The sequence below is a fragment of the Condylostylus longicornis genome, unplaced genomic scaffold (assembly GCF_029603195.1).
Source record: "Condylostylus longicornis isolate FDR11 unplaced genomic scaffold, ASM2960319v2 ptg000001l, whole genome shotgun sequence".
Taxonomy (NCBI): domain Eukaryota; kingdom Metazoa; phylum Arthropoda; class Insecta; order Diptera; family Dolichopodidae; genus Condylostylus; species Condylostylus longicornis.
The window spans coordinates 6,337,000-6,359,124 of NW_026577970.1; the positions used below are offsets into that span (position 1 = coordinate 6,337,000).

At 26.3% G+C, this 22,125-nt stretch overlaps 1 protein-coding gene across 3 annotated transcripts in view; it reads left to right on the forward strand.

The window, feature by feature from the left end:
- The window catches only part of LOC129618581 (furin-like protease 2), a 301,205-nt gene that overhangs the window by 85,817 nt on the left and 193,263 nt on the right, over positions 1-22,125 (forward strand). For 2 of the 3 annotated variants that reach the window (XM_055533419.1, XM_055533435.1), the window contains exons 3-4: positions 7,510-7,926; positions 21,570-21,704. In XM_055533419.1, coding sequence (XP_055389394.1) covers positions 7,510-7,926; positions 21,570-21,704 — 552 coding nt within the window. The remainder of the gene's footprint in view (positions 1-7,509; positions 7,927-21,569; positions 21,705-22,125) is intronic. The other variant, XM_055533427.1, reaches the window with a different exon arrangement.

Sequence of the window (22,125 nt, forward strand, 5' to 3'; positions counted from 1 at the left end):
TTTTGAAATAAATTTGAAAAACAGTAATTAAATCTTCTTGTTAGTAAGTGACAGACGGATGACAGAACATTGAAAATTTTTATTGAAAATCAGAAATTATAGTTTTTATTTATTGCGCAAATATGAAATAAATAAAAACTATAATTTTTTAAGTAATTTTGAAATCACTTGGAATAATATTCTTTAAAATTCTTTTAAAAATTGCTGAAAGTTACTATAATAATTGCAAATATATGCTGCCTTTTCGCTGCCTGAGAGATTTGAATAGCTCCCCTTGTACTTAAAATAAAACGTTTACAATATTTTAGCAATAAAAATTTTTATTATCAACCTGCAACAAAATTTAATTACCCTTAAATACAACTCTGCAAATTAAAACAAAAATTGCAATTGAAATGCAAAAAGTTCTATAGTTTTCAGGAACTTATTACAAACTCTCTTTGTCTTTTCTCTTTTTCTTTTTTGAACATTGGACATTCAAAGTTTTCTTAACCAGTATTTAGATAAAAACTTTAATGCTTCCGGACTTTTTTTTTTGTTTATTTTCTAGAAAGACAAAGAGCGAAAAAAAAAATTTAAATGAAAAGAAAATAAACATAAAAAAAATGTTACCGTCCTGTGATAGTTCGAAAATGAACTGAAAGAATGAAAAATTATTATTAAAAAGTTTTGATTTTAATAATATTGGCATATCTTACGCGTTTTAGTAATGGTTGGTGATGGCGATGGAAGCTTATAAAATAAAATTAAATATAAATGAAAAAGAGTAATCAATTTTTATTTTGAAACTGTTTGACTTGTATTCTCCTTAAGGGAATGGAAGATGGGCAAATATTCCTTTAGAATAGGGTAGCAAATTTTCTAGTACTTGGTTTATAATCACTTTGTAGAGTAGAAAATGACATATAAGTTTGATTTAAGTTGATATATTCATAAAGTCAAGTAACGCTGTAGATTTTAGATTTGTACAACGAGGGTACAAGGATCTATTGTGCGCCCCCACTCGAGTGCGGGGCACGTTCTCCAACGCACGCTCGAGACCCACCTTCCTGATGAACTCAAGCAACTTGTGAGGACCAGAAGACCGTAACTCCGCCACCGTTAGAGCAAAGCCCCCCAGCGCCTCCCCCCTTATATGAGCAGGAGCATCACACTCTCTCAGTAGGTGCACGGAGGTCTCTCCATACTCCCCACAGAATCTGCAAATATCTTCATCTTCAAGGCCCAGCCGACTGAGGTGTCCCCTAAGCCTGCATTGTCCCGTAAAAATGCCGGTGAGGACTCTCACCTGGGTTCTGCCCATCCCTATAATTTTCTTAAATCACTTCTGGTCATAATCTCGCAGGAGCTTTGCTCATAATCTCTGCTTTGCCAGCGCTCCGACCGTCTTCTTTCGTATGTTGTCCGATTTCGCAGAAGGGCTCCGGCCCAAAAAGAGGTGTATTTGCTCCTTCCTTGCAAGCGCATCAGCGCCTTCATTTCCTTCCACGCCCACATGGCCCGACACCCAACACAGTCAGACCCGGTTGCATCTGCCAGACTAATTGAGCTTCTCAAGACAGCCCCATACTGCCGCGGAGGATACTGAAAGTTCAGCGCTCCGATCGCAGCCCGGCTATCCGACATTATCATTATCTCCTGTCCCCTAGTAACGCTGTGTTATTGTGTAAAATTCTCGCTGCGACGCGATAGTCATTTTATATAGCTTTCACTTTAGTTTTGCAAACTTAATGCATCATGTTTAAATTTGATGATTCAGGTTGTTCTTTTAGTAAAGAAACAACTAATTGTCATAGTAACAACAACAAATGCTATCAATATAACAAACATTAATATCACGTTTCTTAAATAATTGCAAAATTAACGCGAACTGCTGTGATGACATTTAGCCTTTCGGAATATGGGTTGATTTTATATTGTGATATTGAATAGCTTAACCCTATACGTATACGATCTTCTTTGCATCAAAATTGATTTCTGTTACCTGCAATATGTTTATCCGTTTAATTAATAAATTCTTTCTGAATGTCTTACTCATAATTTAAAGAAAATATTATACAAAAACAGGAATCAATTCGGCTGCAGTTCAATGTAGTAAATTTTTTTCAGAAAAAAATATTAAAAATCTTTGTTGTGTTTGTCAAATATGCTCAAATACCGTCATTTAACAACAAAAATTTTTAAATAATAAATGTAATTGTATTCTTATATAGCATATGATCCATTTACCTCGCTCTATTCCGTAATTGTATTGTTAAAACTTTAAAAAATTACAAGTTTTTTCCGAATTCAATCCAAAATCTAAATTTAATATTGCCCGAAACGCGTGTTTTTCTTTAAACTATCAGATATTTTTTTTTTGGGAAACATATTAAATTACGAGAAAAATATTAATATTGTTGAAGATCAACAACAAAGCGAATTCAATAAATTTTTTTAAATAAAAATAAAAAAAAAATTATTTTCTTCGCTAAAAAATTGTATTTGAAAAAATATTGTGTTGAACGAAAGGACTTTCTTTTTTTAATCCATTTAACCAATGTAGCAGAAATATTTCTTAACAAATTTCCTTTTTTAATTTTTATTTTTTATTTTAAATATTCTTCTATTTTTATTCCTTTATTTTTAATTTAAACAAAAAAGAAAGAGTATCAAGTCATCTTACAACTACATTGAAAACATAAAAGAACCAAAAACCAAACTAATATTAACGACAATAATATAGAGAGTCGATAAAACGACATTAAAAGCAACTTTGGTGGAATGACACAAAATTACTATACTACGTTATATTCAAAGAATAGAAGAAAATGACGAATAAAGAAAGAAAATCATTTATTATCCAACCTCATCCTTGATTATTGCTCGTCTAAAAGAGAAAAGTTTTCTTTTAATGAGTTTTTATGTCCTTTTCTAAAGTTTTTGATTTTTTGTTATTTTGAAATTTTTGTTTATTAATTTGATTTTCTTATATATTCGCGTTAACTTTGTTGGGGAATCACTATTGCCATTTTCCACTCTCGTTTATAACACTAAACTATAGAAGATGTGAGGTGCTTTATAACAAATTTATTGGGCTGGCAAGGTTATCCGCTGAATTTTAAGCAATAAATTTAATAAATATCGGACATTTTAAATATTTTTACTGAAATAAATTTTAAATCACTAATTCCGACAGATATTACATATAGGTGGCAATAAGGAAAAAAGAACAAAGATTGTTGATTAAGTTGTTTTGAAGATTTAGAATCTTATTAAGAAAAATCTGAAGCAACCTAAGTCAGTCTTAATTCAATTTATATTTATTAGAGCTGTTCGAATTTAGGTTAATATTTTTATCAGTTACGGTACGTTCTCGAAAACATGATTAGGCAAAAATTTTCTCTTGTTAATTAAACCGCCTTTGAATTGTCCGAATTGAACCAAATTTTACTGGATTATATAAATACGCAGAGTTTAGATATTTTAATATTTCAATTTTGATATTTCAGTTGACATGAACAACTCTATATCTATTTATCTATTTTAATTTTCTTGGAATTTTTTTTTTTGTTATTTACATCCTTATTATACAAGTATAAAAGTTAGTATAAAAGCCTTCAGAGAAAAATCTAAGAAATAACACTATATAAAAGGGTTTTTATTAAGTGGAAGGAGGTATACGATAGGACCAAATATAATAAACGCAAAATTTTAATAGTAATTATAGTATTAATATATTATTATAAATTAATTATTAATAATTATAGACTATCAATAAAATAGTTTCCAATTATAATTAATATTTTGTAAAAGTAGGTGAATAATTGACTAAAAATAATGAAAACGCATGAATAATGAACAAAGAAGATTATTAAATTTATTTCTGAATTATGATCTTGTTCTGTAATTACCTAGTAGTTAAGCTTTCAATCTTATGAAATTTTCCTTTAATAAGAATAACATGGAAGTTCAAAAATTTAAATCGAATATTATGTTGTATCTTGTGCTGAGAAATATTAAAATTTCGAATTTTTTCCGAATTCTCGTTATAGTTTTCTTCCCACAATATCACTGCAGTGACTGGTTTTGATGCAATTTCTGTTACTCTTTTGTTTGTTATCTCAAAATATGGTACAGGTTTCTCATATTTTTTTAAGAAAATTATGGAAAATTTTTTTTCTGACTAAATTCTGACTAAAATTCCACAAACATTTACCGCAAAATCATTGCATCTTACTCAAAATAATAAATCGTATTCAGATTGTGTTAACTATATTACAATAATTTAGTAATTTAGTCGATTTTGTAATTTTTTGTATATGGAAGTTTTATTTTGCGCGATACTGTATAAGTGATTACAATCAAGTGAACAAATATACCATCTCAGTAAACGTAAATTATAAATCACGCCATGTAAATTCGGTATGTGTGGAAAATGAGACTTCGTTTCACATTGCGACTTGTAGCGAGGTCGCTGACTAAGAAAAGATTTCAGCTCTTTAATTCATGTGAAAGTAAATCGAGTTCGAATCTCTTTGTCAGGTAAGATCAGACTGGCCGCAATGATATTGTAATAGTAATATAGAAACTATAGAAATTAAAAAATTAACTGTTATACAAAATACTCTAAACTATAGTTTATGAAATGAAGAATATTTTAACGAAATTTTCTTATTCAATTAAAAAAAAGCTATTAATTTTACATTTTCTATACTATTTAATAGGGCCAATTATCCATTTTTCGACCAATTTGTATTTCTGTTTATTTCTGTTTTTTTTTTTAATATTAAAAACAAAAACTGTTTTTTGACCAAAGATTTCTTTTAAGTTTTTACAATTAACTTTAAGAAACCTTGAATATCTTTTTGTTTCTCTTTCTTGTATACGTACTGTGTATAAACACATATACCAACATTTTATAATTATAATACCGTTATATTATTTTTTTTTCTTTCTCTTTTTTCTCTACTTTAGTTAATATTTTGTGCATTTGTTTGTATATTAGATTTTTAAGTTTATTGTATGGAAAACAATGTTAATGGAGGTTTTAGTGCTTAATTTTTGAATTATTTAGGTTACATTTTCCCCCTTCTAATTCTTATTATACAATGTGTACACCGGTGAAAAGATTTTTAAGATGAAAAAAAAAACAAAACAGTCGTTGATGAAAAATAAGGGTTGAATGGATTTCTAAAAGAAAAAGAAAAAATGAATATAGAGAATGGGATCCTTTTTACAATATTCATTTTTATTATCCTTTTTTCGTATACACAACATACATATAAGAAAAATATACAACATAGTTTAAGAAAGAGAAAGTAAAATCAGTTCATTAAATTTGCTTCGAGGAGAGTGTATTTAAAATAGCCAATTTTTATAGTGATACTTAAATATTTTTTTTTTTTTAAGGAATTTCGCTTAGAAATGTAAGTACCTATATATTGAGTGTTTGGGTCGGATTATATCCATGATATAATTGACCATAATACGGTCTTAATTAAGAATTTCTTTTCTTCTTTTACATTTTCATTCATTTGGGGTTTTTTCTTCTTCTTTTTTCTAATTTCATTGTTTTCTTTTCTTCTTGGGATTTTTGATGACTCACGGCGAAATTTTATTTTTGACGATTTTTATAAAAATTAAGTATAACCGAAAACATATCATCGCCCTTTAATTTTTATAGAGTATTCAAAGTTTACAAATTTTTGGTCATTTGACTGATTGTTCTCTGTGTTGCTAGCGTAAAAGAAAAGAATAATGAATGAGGTATTTAAAAGTTTTATATTACTTTTTGGATATTCTTTTAATGAAAGACAAAAGAGAAAAATTGAGAAGAAAGAAAATTTTACAAAAGCTTTAGAAAAAAAATGGAGAAAAAGAATGGATTTATTGGACACAAATAAGTTCATGTTATTGAATTCGATTAATGAGAAATTGATGAAAGGAGAATGTACTTTTAAGCAATATCAATTTTTAATATCTCTCAAATATACGCTGAGGAAAATTTATAAAATAAAGTAATTTGAAACTTTCAAAATCGTAACATTTAACAATCATTTCCGTTTCTCGCCCCAGATCACAGAACCTATATCTGATAAAGGCTCATATTTCTCCAGTTTCTATTACGTCTTCCGGCAGATTTCTTCTATACAACAAAAAAAATCAAATCGTTAGTCTTAGGTTTATTCTGTTAAGAACGGAATTTATTTTGTACATTGTTCGATTATAAATAATTTTTCGAGTCTGAGAATAAACTTGGGAACAAATTATTTTCGGAGATTTATATAATAAGTATTATTTAACTGTTATTTAGAAATATGATTACATTAAATTGAACAGTTTTTGAATTTTAGTAAAATACAGTTTATTACTAGTATACATGGCAGTTAATTTTATAAAGTGAGATTGTTTGTCCACTAACGGGTAATTTTCTTGCATATGCGTAGGTGTTGCATAGCAGGTATAAGCATTGAACTGCGTAAAAATTCAATATATGCGCTTTTAAATTTTCCTAAAAATGAAATTGAAAATAATTTAATAGAAAGAAACAAAGGCGAAAGAACATCGAATTTTTATTAGTCTACTATTTCGGTTATAAAATATAGGCAGAGTGAGAAAATATTTTAAAAGGCAATCTTCACTTTCAATATGACTTTGTTTAATTTGTCAATTATAAAATATCAGACACCGGACGGTACAAATTTTTATAATTTTCTTGTATAATTCGGAATTAATGATAAGTAAAGGCAATATTCACACATGTTCGGTATCAAAGACCTTATTAAGTTCTTCTTTAACTGTTATTTTCCTCATAGCGTAATTTTTTGTTCATATATAAGCTAGTTTCTACTAAAAGAACATTATAAAACTTTAAAACTCAAAAATCAAGATCAAATATAATATTGAGCTATACAAAATATTCCAACTTAAAACGAACCTTTTCTCCTATAATATAATAATTGTGTGCATGTTCGCATTCGAAAAGATCTAATTTGTAAGAAAGGGTCTAATTTTATGGTTCTATCAATTTTCCACTTCTTCTTGCATTCGTTCTAACTTTTTCTTATTTCAAGTACATAAATATTGTTGTGTAGGTTCATACATTTATTACTCTTACATACTTGTTCTTCATTTATTCAAATTCTAAATATTCTTGACTGTGTACCTATATTTAAACAGAAAAAAAAGTTGTTGTTCCTATTCTGGCATAACAACTCCATAATTTATTTAAAGTTTTCTCCTTTTTATTTTTCATATCCATGTAACCGTAATTTATTTTCCATTATTTTCATCTCCATTGAAATAAAGAAAAAAAATAATAATAAAAAGGAATATAAGGAGTAATAATAATATCCTAATGGTAGTACCTTTTTCACACTACTTGTTTTTTTTTTATATTTCATATACCTGTTACCCTATATTACGTATGGCCTTATTCTATTATTTTTGTTTCCATGTATTAAAAAAAAATAAAATAAACTTATTTTTCATTTTATTTCATTTTCTTTTTTTTTTGTATTATTACAGGTACGATGGATGCAACAGCAACATGAAAAAATACGTAAAAAGCGTGATTATACAACGGATATAAAATTTTCCGGTTTTAGTCCTTTAAGATTACCATCATTAGCTGGTGGTAGTAGTACTGCCGGTGGTGGTAGTTTATTATATAAAAGTGCTATTGTTAGTCCACTAACGGGTAATCCAAGTGGATTGGGTTATAGTAGTAGAGCTGCATCAAGTACTGGTACTGGTAGCAGTGGTATTGGTTTTACTGGTTATGATGGAAGTAGCAGTGGTATAAGTAGTACTGGATCTGGATCAAGCGTTAGTTTATTACGTGGTATTGCACCACAGAGTCGTTTACAATATCGTGCAACTAGTCCCCATAATATATTTCCGGATCCGTTATTCAAAGAGCAGTGGTATTTGGTGAGTTTTAGAGTATGTGTTGCTTTTTTTTCTCATTTCTACTTTTTTTTTTTCATTTTATTTTTTAATTCTATGTTTTGTTTTGTTTTTTATATTTTATTCAACGCTTTATATTTGATATAGATATTATGACTCTATTTTAAATATCCTTATCATATTGTTGTTGCTTTTTCCTCCCCAATGGGTATTTTTCTTATTATCAGAAAAAAAAATGGAAATTTAGAATTTTTATTTTATTTCTGATAATTATAATATAAGCAGAATTTTTGTTTATTATGTTAAAAAGGTTTGTTTTTCGCCTTGTTTTATTTAAATAAGTTTTTTATGAATTTTATTTTCACTTGAACTTAATAGAAAATTTAGAGTTATTTTATTATTTATTTATTTGCTTAACTCATTATTATATAAGGACTTGTTTTTCAAAAAATATTAACTTTTTAAGAACAAACAAACTTTAATTCAATGACCATCTTTTTTGAAAATAAATTTGGAATGAGTACACCTAAACAATTTCGTGTACTCATTTCGATTTTCTTTTTATCTGGCAATGCTTATGAAAAATTGTTTTAGCAACATAAAAATTATAAGACAATTGTAATGCAATGTCAAGAAGGAAACACGAATTTCTAGTATAAATTTAAGAGTATATGGATTTCGAATTATTACCGACCGCATTGCATACAATAAGAGACGCTATGTGATAGCACCAAATTTCGGATGTCGAATTTTCAATGGGAACCGACTTCTTCATGGTAGGGAAGCTTAAATAAGCTATTTTTAGAGATCTGTCAGTCTCGACAGAGCATCTTTACTTTTACAGACAATGCACTTTGTGGTCAGTTGTGTTCATCAAATTTTTGTCAAATAGCGTTTCAATTCAAAAAATTGTCTTTATTGGGAATATTTTTCCCAAAAGTTTTATGTACAATTTTGTTCTAAAAAATGTATAAAAAATCTATCGCGATAACTTTTAAAATTTGAGATACATACGTAAATCTAAGTTGTCGTGTATGAGAAAAATTATTCTTAAAAATTGTTAAAAGCCGGTTTTATACAACACTTAATTTGACAGGTCAGTTCTGCAATTTGCATTTTATTTATAGATTTTTATATTAGAAAAATTTACTAATTATTTTTGGTTTGCACACAGAAATATGTACTTGCATTATCACAATTTTGTTGTAATATAAAGGGGGGGGGGGCAGAGATTTTGTAGTTGCATTTTTAATTATGATTGTGGTTGTATAAATTAGAGAGATAAATGAGAGAGATATGCGATAATTTCCTTTAAGAGAAATAATGTCTTTACTAGAGTCTATTTATTAGACATAAAAATTTCATAAACAGGCAGATGAACAAATGCAGAAGAAACTATTTTTAAAAATTTAGATTTTTAGATTATTATTCGACAGTAATATTTCACCTAAAAATAACCAATTAATATTTTTAACAACATTTTCAAATCACAAAATTTAAAAAAAAAATACCAAATGCATTCTAAGCTCCTGCTTTGCAAAATATTTAAAATTATTAGTAAAAATTTCGATTTATTCAATAACTCTTAATTGATTATGATTTTATTACAACCCAATTTTATTCAAATTACATGAATTATCACATTAATTTTAAAAAATATTTCGATCATATTTTATTTAGATAAAATTCCCAATTTAATAAAAATAATGCCACATTTTATTTTATTTTAATTTAAAGAAGTTATGAAATTTTTGAGAACAATACACTGATGAAAATGGTTAAACAATATTTTACATTAAAAAAATATTTATGTGTGTATGTATGTATTGAAAAGTATTCTTGTACAGATTTTAGAATTCTATAATAATCACTTGAATTCAAAAATTTTTCTTGATTTTCAATTATATTGAAATTCTTTTAAAATTTTATTAAAATGGTTTTTGTTTTCTTAAAATATTATTAAAGATTTTGTAGTTAAATTTTGTATTTATAATAGTGATTGCATCACCAGGTTATAAGAGTTTAAAATACGGGACAAAAATATATTTTAGCACTAGATATTACAACTAATGGTAACACTTTTAAATTTTTTTTTTTAATTGTTGAGGACAGAACAAATCTTTTAGGCTGCATTTCATCATCGCCTCAATCTATAATCTGCAATGGAAAATTTCTATACAAAATATGGAAATGTTAAAATTAGATTTAATATTTTCTTAATTTTATCGAATTAACATTGCTGCCACTTGCATAAAATATTAATCCCAATAATAATTTTTATATAGATCTGGTTATTTAACACTATATAGATTATTAGTATTAGGTATATCTTCAGCATTACATTCTTACAATGCATATTTTAATGATTTCGAACATCTGTACAAACATAATAATTTTTTATATTTTTTAATAAATACAAAAAATCTAAAGTAAAATTCATTGAATACAATTATACTTACATACATATATATAAAACATCAAAATGAAAAATCTGTTAGCGGTTAACCTCAAAATCTTTTTTGGTTTTTAACTTAAATATAATATGAAATCTAGATATTATTTCTCTTAATTCATTCTTCTTCATCCTAATATTACATGTATTATGAATATTTCATAAATGCCAATATAAATTTCTTTCTAAATGAATATCTGTAGTAATGTGTGCGTTTTTTTTTCCAATTTCAACTTAAATAATTGCATAAGAACTATGAGAAGAATTTTATTTGAATCTTGTATAGTGTTTCCATAATAATTAAAATAAGAAATATAGTAATTTTTTTCTCAATGTTATTTAATTATTCAAAATAAATTTTGAATAAAGCCAACATAAAGGGTTTCTCGCTACATTTCTGGAAAATTTCTTTTCGTTTCAATATACTTTATTTACTTCAAGGGGTTACAAATAAAAACCCTTTATTTGCACCGCCCTCCTGCCACGTACCGCACATTCTTCATGGTTCTCTGATTATAATCATCATCAATGGCTCTACAACTCGAACCGGGTCTCGGTCTCCTATAAATTTTCCTCAATCGGTCTCGTTTTTGCCTCGCCATCTCAATTTAGGTGTCCCTAGTCTTCTGAACACTTCAGATTTTTGTAAAAATATCTTTTTTGTGGAATGGGTCTCCTCACTTCGGATAACATGTCCCGCCCATCTTAGTCGTCCAATTTTAATCTAATCCGGCTCTTTATACAATTCATACAACTCATTGTTGTACTTTCTTCTCCACACCCAGTCCTTTCTTTCAAAAATATTTAAATTGTTTTTTTGTTCTTTTGTTAATACCCGAGCTTTAGAGCCATATAATAATACTGGAAGTATCAAAGTTTTATGCAATTTTATTTTTACTTGTGTATCAAGTAAGCGTTAAGATTATTGCTTGTATAAGCCATAACAACATCTGTTTGCCAGGATCAGTCTTCTAGATACTATGTCTGCGACATTATTTTGATTGTTAATTATAGGGAACCTAAATAAACAAATTCTTTGACCACTTCAAAATTCTCTGCGTGTTGTGGATTAACCACTGTTTTATTAACTTATTGTCCTCTTAGTTTCATTTCAAATTTACTAAAATACTTGCCTGCTTTCTCCTAATAACCCACTGTTAGTTATAAATTTTAATATTAAGCCCTCCGCTTAATACTATGCTGTTCCTTTCTTTAGATAAACCATTAAATTATATTAATGTTAATTTAAAGGGAGTTTTATACTCCCATGTTTCATTTATAAAAGCGCATTTCCTATTAAATTTGAATTTAAATTAAACAGTCCCCTTAAAACTTTAAGGAAAATTCGGGATAACAAGTAACCGGAGAGATCTCATTATTAATATCTTGCTCTACATTGGTCCCATACAATAATTTGATAAAAATTATGAATATATTGAACATGATTTATTTTTGCTTGGCAACACTTTTAATGTTATTTAAAATATCTTTATTATACGTTTTTCTTACAAAATATAAAATAAGACAAACAGTCTTATATATAGGAAACAAATTATATCTGCATCAGTGTCGCCTGCAATATGTTCCTTTTACATAAACACAACTATCAATATCATATTTAATGAGTATTATTATATTATTATTTATAACTATTTATAAAATTATATTTTAAGTCTGATAATGTCTCGAAGAAAACCGCAAAAACGTTAACAGAAAATGATATACTTGTGTGTATATGCACGTATATTGTAAGTGTATATGGTGTTAAGAAGTTTTTGAATAATAAATGAAACTTAATCCAAAAAATGTCTTAAAATATGTTAAAAGGATTCCATACATACATTTATGCTAATATTTTATTAAATTTTAAATATAAAATAACAAGATATTGATTGGTTCAAGATTATGTATATAAGAAAAGAAAATTATGCATACTACACCACAAAAATTCGATTGTATGAGATCAATGTCGTAGTTCTATATTATAGAAATTTCTCAACTTAATGATTTCAAAACTAAAAAGGATAAAAATTATAGAAAATCATAATTGAAATTTTAAAAACAACACAAAAAATAAAATTATTGATAGATTTTTGTGTTTTTCAATAACACCGAGTGCTTTGTATTCGAAAATTTTAAGAAAAATTAGTAACCGCACTAGCTTTATAATATTCATATGAATTATGAATTTTAACCAAAATAAAAATTTTAATTTATTAAAACCAAAGTAAATTTTATGCTTTAGCATTTATTACATCAATTATAATAAAAATTATTAAAATTTACGATACTAGAACGTATAAATGAGATATTACATTTGATCTTCTTAAAAATTTTGCTTAGGAAATTTGACTGTGATCAACGATTTCTCAATAATACGAGTAAGTGCGTAATGTAAAATAATGGCAAAATTTTGTGTTCCTATACTTAAGGAGTGTGATATTAAATATTTGGCCAAACAAAATTTAGAACGAACGAAAAAGACAATTTGGGAGTGTATTTATTCCGAATCCAATAAATCGACAAAATTTCGCTTAACTTCGGCAATTTGAAACATCTACTATTTCCTTACCTCATATCTATAAGGTATATTACAGTTGACAAAATTTTGAATTTCTTTATATTAATCAGTGAGGCTAGTCACCTACCCAGTAAAACTCTATGACGCTATGAAGCTAGGGCATGATGTCATGCACTATCCCTATACTCCTCCTAGGAGTCAAGAAGGAAAAAAAAAAGTGAAACATTCCAAACAACTTTAAAATAATCTATGGTTTAGCAAACAATTTTCCTATCAAATTTCCGATAAATTTCCAAGAAATAATTATCCTAAAAACACAAAAATTCCTCCATTTGCCATACAGTACATCAGAAATTTTCACCGGAATCTTATTGAAATTCTCACTTTTAGGCAAAACAACATTTCTGAAATCAACTAATCTTAATAAGGTAATTTTCTGTGACGGGCACGTCGAAAATTCTATTAAAAACAGTTCAATCTTCTGAATCATAATTTGCATTTTGAATTCGATAATATTTTTATGTAATTTTCTTGTTATATGCATAGCTTTAGTTTTCAAATTTTGAAAATAATCGCTATATTAGCAAAATTCTGATATTTTATATTCCGGAAAAATTTTTTACTCTTCAATTATTTAAAATTTTTATTTAAAAAATTCTGCATAATAATTGAAGATTTTCTCTTTCTTTTAAATTCAGTCTGTGTACTTTCTTTTTCAATTATGGTTTAAAGAACAGGACGTTGTGAAAACTTTTGTTTTCCTCTTTCGTATATACATAAGAAAATAAAGGAAGCTATATTTTGCTCTTTTTTTTCTATTTATTTGTCTTTTATGATCACATGTAAAAGTTCACGTTCTTCGAAAATGTTAAAAGCTTCTATAGTAAATTATTATTAAGATAACAAAACACATTTCACATACTTTTTATATTATTACGTATACATTACTTATTTAGTATGTAGGTATAATAACAAATTTTTCCAAACTCGAAAGTAAAATTTTCAACTTCGTGCTATACACAATGAAAATCAGCACAAAAAAAAAGACAATGGTATTCTTTTCACGCGATAACTGGTATAGTCCACTTAGAAAAGATTTTTATAGTATTTTTATTAAATTACTGGATTAAAAAGTTGTGAATATAGAATAGAATTGAGTATTGTATAGTTCCTTTTAAATATTCAATTTTCTCTTTTGAATAAAATTACATTTTATATATAAATATTTGATTATTATTTGAAAAATTTTGTATGCTATGTCGGTGCAAGAAATTGCAAAGTTTTAAAATTTTATAAAAAATCCCAACAAAGTAAATTTTGTTATAAGTTTCGTCAAAAATTGTTCATTTCGTTTACAAAAATGTAATACTCCAAACTACTCCTGGGAGCAATCACAGAAAGTGTTTTTAAATGGAACGCTGTTTTGTAGAAGTTAAAAAATAACCTATAAATTTAAGTATTGAAGATTTGATGCACTTTGTTAAACAAAATAAAAAGTGTGAAGCCATCTACTGGCAAGAATATGCGTCACTATTCCCTTTCAGTAATTTCTTTGTACAGGGAGATAAAATTAAGAGCTCTATATATAATATGGAGAGTATGTTATATTCCTGTAAAAAGAGCAGAGCAAAAAATTTGCAATCGGCTGAAAAATATGTTATTGAATTTGAAGCTATCTTTCTGAATAAATGTATATAACACTTCTTATAAGCTTATTTATAATATTTAAAAATTACAATAATATTAGTTACTATTATTGAAAGTGTTATATTTTAACTTATACACGTTTACAGTCTGTTATATTTTATAATATTTAAAAAATACAATAACATTATCTGCTTATTGTTGAAAGTTTTATATTTTCAACTTTTATACGTTTACAGTCTGTTATATTTTAAAATAATTAAATATTACAATAATATTAGCTGCTATTGTTGAAAGTGATATATTTTCAACTGTTATACGTTTACAGTCTGTTATATTTTATAATATTTTAAAATTACAACAACACTAGCAGCTATTGTTGAAAGTGTTATATTTTGAACTGTTATACATTTACACTCTATTATATTTCTTCAAAAGGAACACCGAAAAAAATATACAATTGATTTGAAATCATTTATTATTGGCTAAATAATTTATCATTTGCATTCTTCCAACCTGCACAGCCTCTGTTTACTTAACTATTTCTTCAATTTCTACCTCGTGTTGCCACGTTACGTTACATTAAACACCAGTAAAATACCCAATTGAATTAAGAATTAATAATTTTTTTTTAATTACAAAACTATTTTTATCTCCGTGAGAAGAACAGACCGACATTTAAAATAGGAAAAATTGGTCCTTAAAATTTCATAAATTTTATAAATGTTCTTTATAACTTTGTATTTATAGTTTTCCTTCTGCGAAAATCTTGTAAGAAGGGAAAACTAAAAGATAAAAAAAAAAAAATTAAAAAAAAGATTCACAGGTGGAAAAGTTGTGTAAAAGATTTTGCAAACTTTTGTTTTTTTTTTTTTAAAGATTTTTCGGAAAAAATTTTTTTTGTAGGGCGTTGAAGCCAAAAGGAAGAAAATAATAAAAAAGAAAATTGAAAATTACGTAGTCAAAGAATGCATAAAACAAAAAAAAAGGCAACGAACTAAAATATTAGAAAATGTTTTTTTTTTTTTATTTATGGTCCGAAAGATGCTGCAAGGAAAATTATTATAGTTTTATCCTTTACTTTATTTTGTTCTTGATTGGTTTGCCTCAAGAAAAAAAAAAGACTTTTAAAAGTTATTAAATTTTAATTGAATTTGCGCAAAATTTTCTTAGATGTTGATTAAGAAAATTTTTTGTTGTTTTATTTTTCTTTTTTAAGTACCCAAAATTCAGGCTTTTCCAATTCTTAATTTTTTATATGTGTAACATGATTTGTAATTTTTTATTAAGTAAAAGTCTACTTAGCTATTTTGTATTCATAATGTGGTAAATATCACAAGATTTTCATGTTTTATTGTATGGTCAGAGAAAAATTACATTGAATAGACGAACGATTACACTGTCATCGCAATTGTTTTATTACAGTGCACTTGCAATGTTTCATTCTCTAGGGAATAAAATGTGTAGATATTTTGCAGAAAAACTTTAACAATTCAATTAAAAATTTTGTAAAATGTAAGAACATTCGTGTTTTGAGCTATAGGAATCAGACGATAATTGTTTTACATGTACGCCATTTTCACATTATATGTGACAGTTTGGGAATTTTCCAAAGTCAAAGAAATCATTGAAATAGAATAAATTGCCAAAGATTTTATTGAAGTCCGTAAATAAGTAACTGTTTATCCTAGATATTTAGAATTTCAATAAAGAAGCGTTTCTAAAAGTACTAGAATCAACAAAAGTAAATTTTCAAAAGATTTTTGGAAAAAACTGTAAAATTATCTTAACCTTGCTTGTACGTACTTCCGTATTTATTACGACAATTTTGTCTATCTGCTCTTTTAGCATAAATATAAAATTATTAAAAAAATTTGCTATTATGCTAGTTTAAAAATAGTGGTTCGACTGTCCTTTTTAATTTAATTATTTGTAAAATTTCAATCATTAAATTAAAAATTTTATTTTTAATTACGAAAAATTTTGATTAAAATGTCAAGGCGTAATCTACACTTTCACATCTACAAAATCATTAATAAATTAATTTTTTAACAAATTTGTTATTAACCATTAATAATAAACTTAATGGTTTTTCAATGGATTAATTTTTATATTGATTGCAATATTGTCAAAATTAATTTGATATTACAAAAAAAAAAAAAAAATTTGGAATCCTTCTAATATTATATCATATTATTACATCTACATATATACATGCACATTTATAAGAAGTATGTTATTCCAAGTAGAATATAGATTTACAAAAAATGATCAAGTTAAGGGAACAATTATTAGTTAGTTCTGAATTAATTAAATTGAAAATAAGTTTTTAGACTGCACTTGTAACAATTGTAAAGTTAATTTGTATGCCAAATATAATTGAAATTTGATATATGTAATGGATTGCCTAAGGGCTCAGACAGACATTCAACAAAACTATTACGCCAATTCAAATCAAGTGACTGATAACTTAAATCAATTCGAAATACCTTAATTCCAATCGATTGAATTGCATGCAATTATGCAGATATATCCGTGCTCGCTTGAGTATAAACCTGTGGAATACAGTCATCTGTATTGTAAAACAGATGACAAGCAAACAAACAATTTCAAAATTAAAAATTGCATGTCTACTTGAGTTCGAATATAGGTTTTTAATTTTGAAATTTGAATATTTTGTTTTCAGATCTCAATTAGTTTCAAAATCATAGATAGAAGTTTGAAAATCTGAAATTTCTTTTTCAAATGCAAAATCTAGAGTAATAAAACCGTAGAGTAATAAATAGATTTAATCGCGTTTCACAATGAAATCGTGGCTGAAATTATGGTGAGCCTCATACGAAAAAAATTTAATTTTCTCTTTCATTTTTAAGAACAACACAATGTATTAGTTTTTTATGTGTTTGCATTTATATATTTTGGTATATACGGATATATATTATTATATATATGAATATATATTATATATATCTAGTTATATACCATACCTACCCATGTGTCATAAAAATGTAGGTAAAATAAAAATTGATCATTATTTTATTACTTAGTACCTACCAATCTATATTTTCGTGAATAAGTATACCTACATATATCGGTAAAAGTATTGAAAATTCAAATAAAATCTTCGAATTTTTCCAATATTTTTATTTTTATGTACAATGTTGTTGTTCATTTTTGTAATATGGACGATTTATTTTGAACGAAATCTTTATCTTTTTCGAAACCAAAATCAGGAAATGAATTTATTTGGAAGGGATGAAAAGTAGATGAATTGATTTCAAAAATATATTTATATATATGAAATCGAATCAAAGCAGAGTTTGTAAAGTAGCACATTTCCATTTAATAAGCGAAAACAGGTTTCTTAAATTTTACCGTTATTGTTTTTGCTTTTAAAAAAAATTGTTAAAACTTAGAATTTTCGAAAAAAATAAAAGCCAAATATTAAAACTTTAATTTTAACGGCGATATATTCAAAGTGTGAGGGATATGGATGAGTCAGGGGACAATTTCCAGTTACGAAAGAACCCGGAGACTTATTTTTGTTATTTTTTACAAACTGATAAAATTTAAAAACTTGCATAGTTTTCTATCTTACAGACATTTTAACATCGTTATCAAAAATTTGACAAAAAGCAAAACAGGTTTGAGATAGCAGTCAATATCAACGGTCATTTGCAAATTGTAATGTTTGCCTAAACCTTTATGATGTTGAAGAAACCAACCTATACTTCCCTGAGTTTACGATTACAAAAAAGTATCTGTTCGTTTCGGCACAATATATTGCAAAATGATGGTGTGGAGGGGAGGTACAAGTGAAAATAAAAGAGAAGGCTATGTTTTTCTGGTATAATGGATTTTTTGCAAGCTTTCTGTTGTATATATTGCCGACATTGTAGAAGATATCTTTATAAAAAAGCCACGTAACTCCAACGTTAGAATTTTCGGAAAAATAACGTTGTAAATCTCACAAGTCTCTGCAAATTGGCATTATTGTGTATATTTTCAACACATTTTTCTCGAAACATAAAAAATGCAATTTCATGACTCTTCCATAATACCGACGATATGTAAAATATCTGCTCTCTATTATAAAGGTTGTAGAAGTTTTTAAAACCAGAATGGGTGGACAAACACACAAAGTCAAACTAAGAAGAACATTATTTTCCCCACTTCTAAATATGCTATAAAAATTAGATATAAACATATGTAGAGTTTTACAATGAGGGTAAAATTATTGTATGAAAAGATATTTTCTTTTCGATAGGAAATTGTTTGGAAAAATATAAAAAATCTCGCAAAAAAAAAAAAAACAGACAATTTTTCATTACAACATTTAAACTTAAAGAGATTTTTGTTAAGATCTTTCAATTTACGAGCTGTTGTTTAATGCTTGAATAAATTCAAAGTTGAATCAATAAAATTTCGATTTTTTTCCGATTTTTTTTTTGTTTATGAAAGGAAATTCAAATACCTGAAAATCTAATATGCATGTATAAATTGTATGGAATAATATAAACTGAAGAAGAGATTTTTATGGGGGATAAGGTATAGGAATTAGGAAGGTACCTTTATTGAATGGGAATCGAAAAAAGATTATTATTTATGATCTAAAATTTTTCAGTTAAAATTCTATTTAATATTCCATATAAATAATACTTATATGATATATGTGCTATATAATATGTGTTTTTTTATTCCGGCGGATAAATAATATCAAGATACTTCAAGTTAAATAAGTTGTAACTATTTTTATTTGAACATATTTGAATTTTTATTGAAGCTTTAAGAAATGCAATTTGTCTCATGGAAGATTTACTGTTCATACAGTTTTTAATATTGTTATATATCGAGTACAGAATAAAATATTTTTTCTAAATTGTATAGAGTCACATAAATTACATATTAATAATTTCATTTTACATTAAGCGGGGATACGTTGGTCGAATTCATTAAAATTCTGCCGAATGAGCATAAACCAAATTGTTTATAAACTGGGGTTGAATAACACATTGTAGCAGCTAAATGCTGACAAAACAATTATTCTTTAATCTCATATGTGGAATCGTAATTTCTTTTTCATTAGCTGGTATAATTGGAGAGTTTCAAAAGACTTAAGGTAAATGCAAGTTTTTAATCATTCCTATCACTTTAGTGTACTCATTCTTAGTAAATAATTAAGTCACAGAATAGATTTTGTCATAAATTAGATCATGAAATGGTATGTTGCTGGGATTTTGATTTTGAACTGTGCTAAGATTACTTTGAATTGCCTAATAAAACCTCATTTTATATAGTTTCTTCAGCATAACAGATAAATGCTTCGAATTCGAATTCGAAGTATTTATCTGTAATGCAAATTTTGAGGGTACAATGCTGAAACTCGAAAAGATATACTATAAAAATTGGAATAATATTAGTGAAACATTAAATCCGCAAATTTTATGAAATTTTTTCAATCTTCATCTGAAAATTAATATGAAAAATGCTTATTTAAAAACCTTCCAATTTCTGCAAAAGCCTTGTCTATTTCTAAGATATTTTAGCTTAGAATAGAATCTTATTTAATACTAATATGATTTGGTAATCTGTTTATAATCATAAATTAATTCTAATAAAATAAATTAAAAGATTTCTTTTGAAAATTAAATAAATTACTTAGGTAATTAACTGAACTACCACAATTTATATATTATTATGTGTAACTAGTTTATAAATAATAAAAAAAAAATACAACTTAGTTAAAGTAAGAACGAATAAATAGGACCTTATCATTTCGAAAGAATTCCATGAAAAGGAAATTATTTAATTCGAAAAATGAAATTTTTAACTTATGCCTTATGTTGGCCTTTTTTTCGGTCTTCTTTTTAATTATATTTGTATACATATTATTACATGTATTTCTGTGGCATAAAGAGATAACTTACTAACTTGCAAAGTGTTATATTAATTAATCAAGCTTTTAGTGATAGAAATAATCAAGGTTTGTTATTGGTAAAATATTGTAGAACTTTTAAGAAAAATTTTATTTTATTAAAGATTTTTATTCAACTAAACTGAGAGTATTTAATTCCCAATTGAATCAGAGTTAGTTACACTGTTATAAATATATAATCATCTGAATTATGGGGCAGAGGATTTGGTAAAAAAGACTGAACGAGAACTCAGCGCCTTCTTTCACAGAATGTAGACACAAAAACACGATAGAGCAAAACTAATAGTTAGTCAATTTGACTATCAGGTGCGTTTTAGGTTGGGTTAAATTCTCCCACTATTGATAGGCGTGATGAAAGTTTGGGTCCGCCTTTGTCTTTCGATGATTTCAAACACCTGTATTAAAAAAAAAATCTGAATATTCGGCAAATAACTTCTTCTTCCATAGCTAAAATATTAGTTTCAATTTCTGAATTCGCAAGTTGTCAATAATTCGCTTGAATTCTAGGGGTTGATTTTTCACTAGCAGTACGCTGTCATATGTTTATATATTAAAATTTATTTTTGAGTTTCATACTTAATTTTCGCAATAATTTTATAGTTAATTTATTAGGTATAATAGGCTATTTTCGCAAACATCTTTGAACTTAGGTTAGTATTCGAACATTTCTGATTTTGAGGTTTTTTGCTTGTAACCACACATATACCTAAATATAAAACACACATAAATTTTACCTATATAGAAACTATATATGAACTACAATCGTATAATATAAAAGTTTTACTTAAATTTTTTTTTTATTTTCGTATAATTTTATAGTGCCTGGCATTCATCAAACAATCATAATAAATTTATATTTTATACATACATACATACATAATATTAATACAAAATATTCATTTTCTTACAAATTATTTTAACATTCATTATTTTTCTTTTTTTTCTCTATTTTCTTTTTACTTTTTTTTTCATTTTCCTCCAAATCTCGCATAATATCTATAGCGTTGATTAAAATACCATCTTAAATCTATGCAATATTTGTATATGTGTTTGTGTATATTTTTGTTCATGTATGGAAAATTTCTTATCCGTTTTTTTTATTATTATTATTCGTATAATTTTTGCAGAATGGTGGCGCCAAAGATGGTCTAGATATGAATGTTGAACCAGCTTGGCAAAAAGGCTATACTGGAAAAGGAGTTGTTGTTTCAATACTTGATGATGGCATCCAAACAAATCATCCTGACCTTGCTCAGAACTATGTAAGTAAATTTAGATTATTTTTGAAAATATAATATTATGTACGTTTATATATAGAGATTCTTATTTACTATATTTTGTATAAATGTTATTACTTTGTGTGTACACAAGAAGAAAAAAATATCACTATAACTACTTTTATTTTTTCCGAAATTATGGAGAATAGTTGGTAATGAATCATTTCTTATAATATACCAATTTCTTTTTATCTTTCCATGCTTTTAAAAAAGAAGAAGGAAAAGTCTAAGAGAAAACTTTTATTCCTGCTCTATAATATAGATTATAATAATTCTGACAAAATTTTGTTTCAATTTTTCGAAAGGATATCGTGTATATGTGTACACACAATATACATAGGATATAATGTGTACATGTATAAATTTTTTTTTATGGTTTTATTCAACAATAAACTGAGACAAAAAT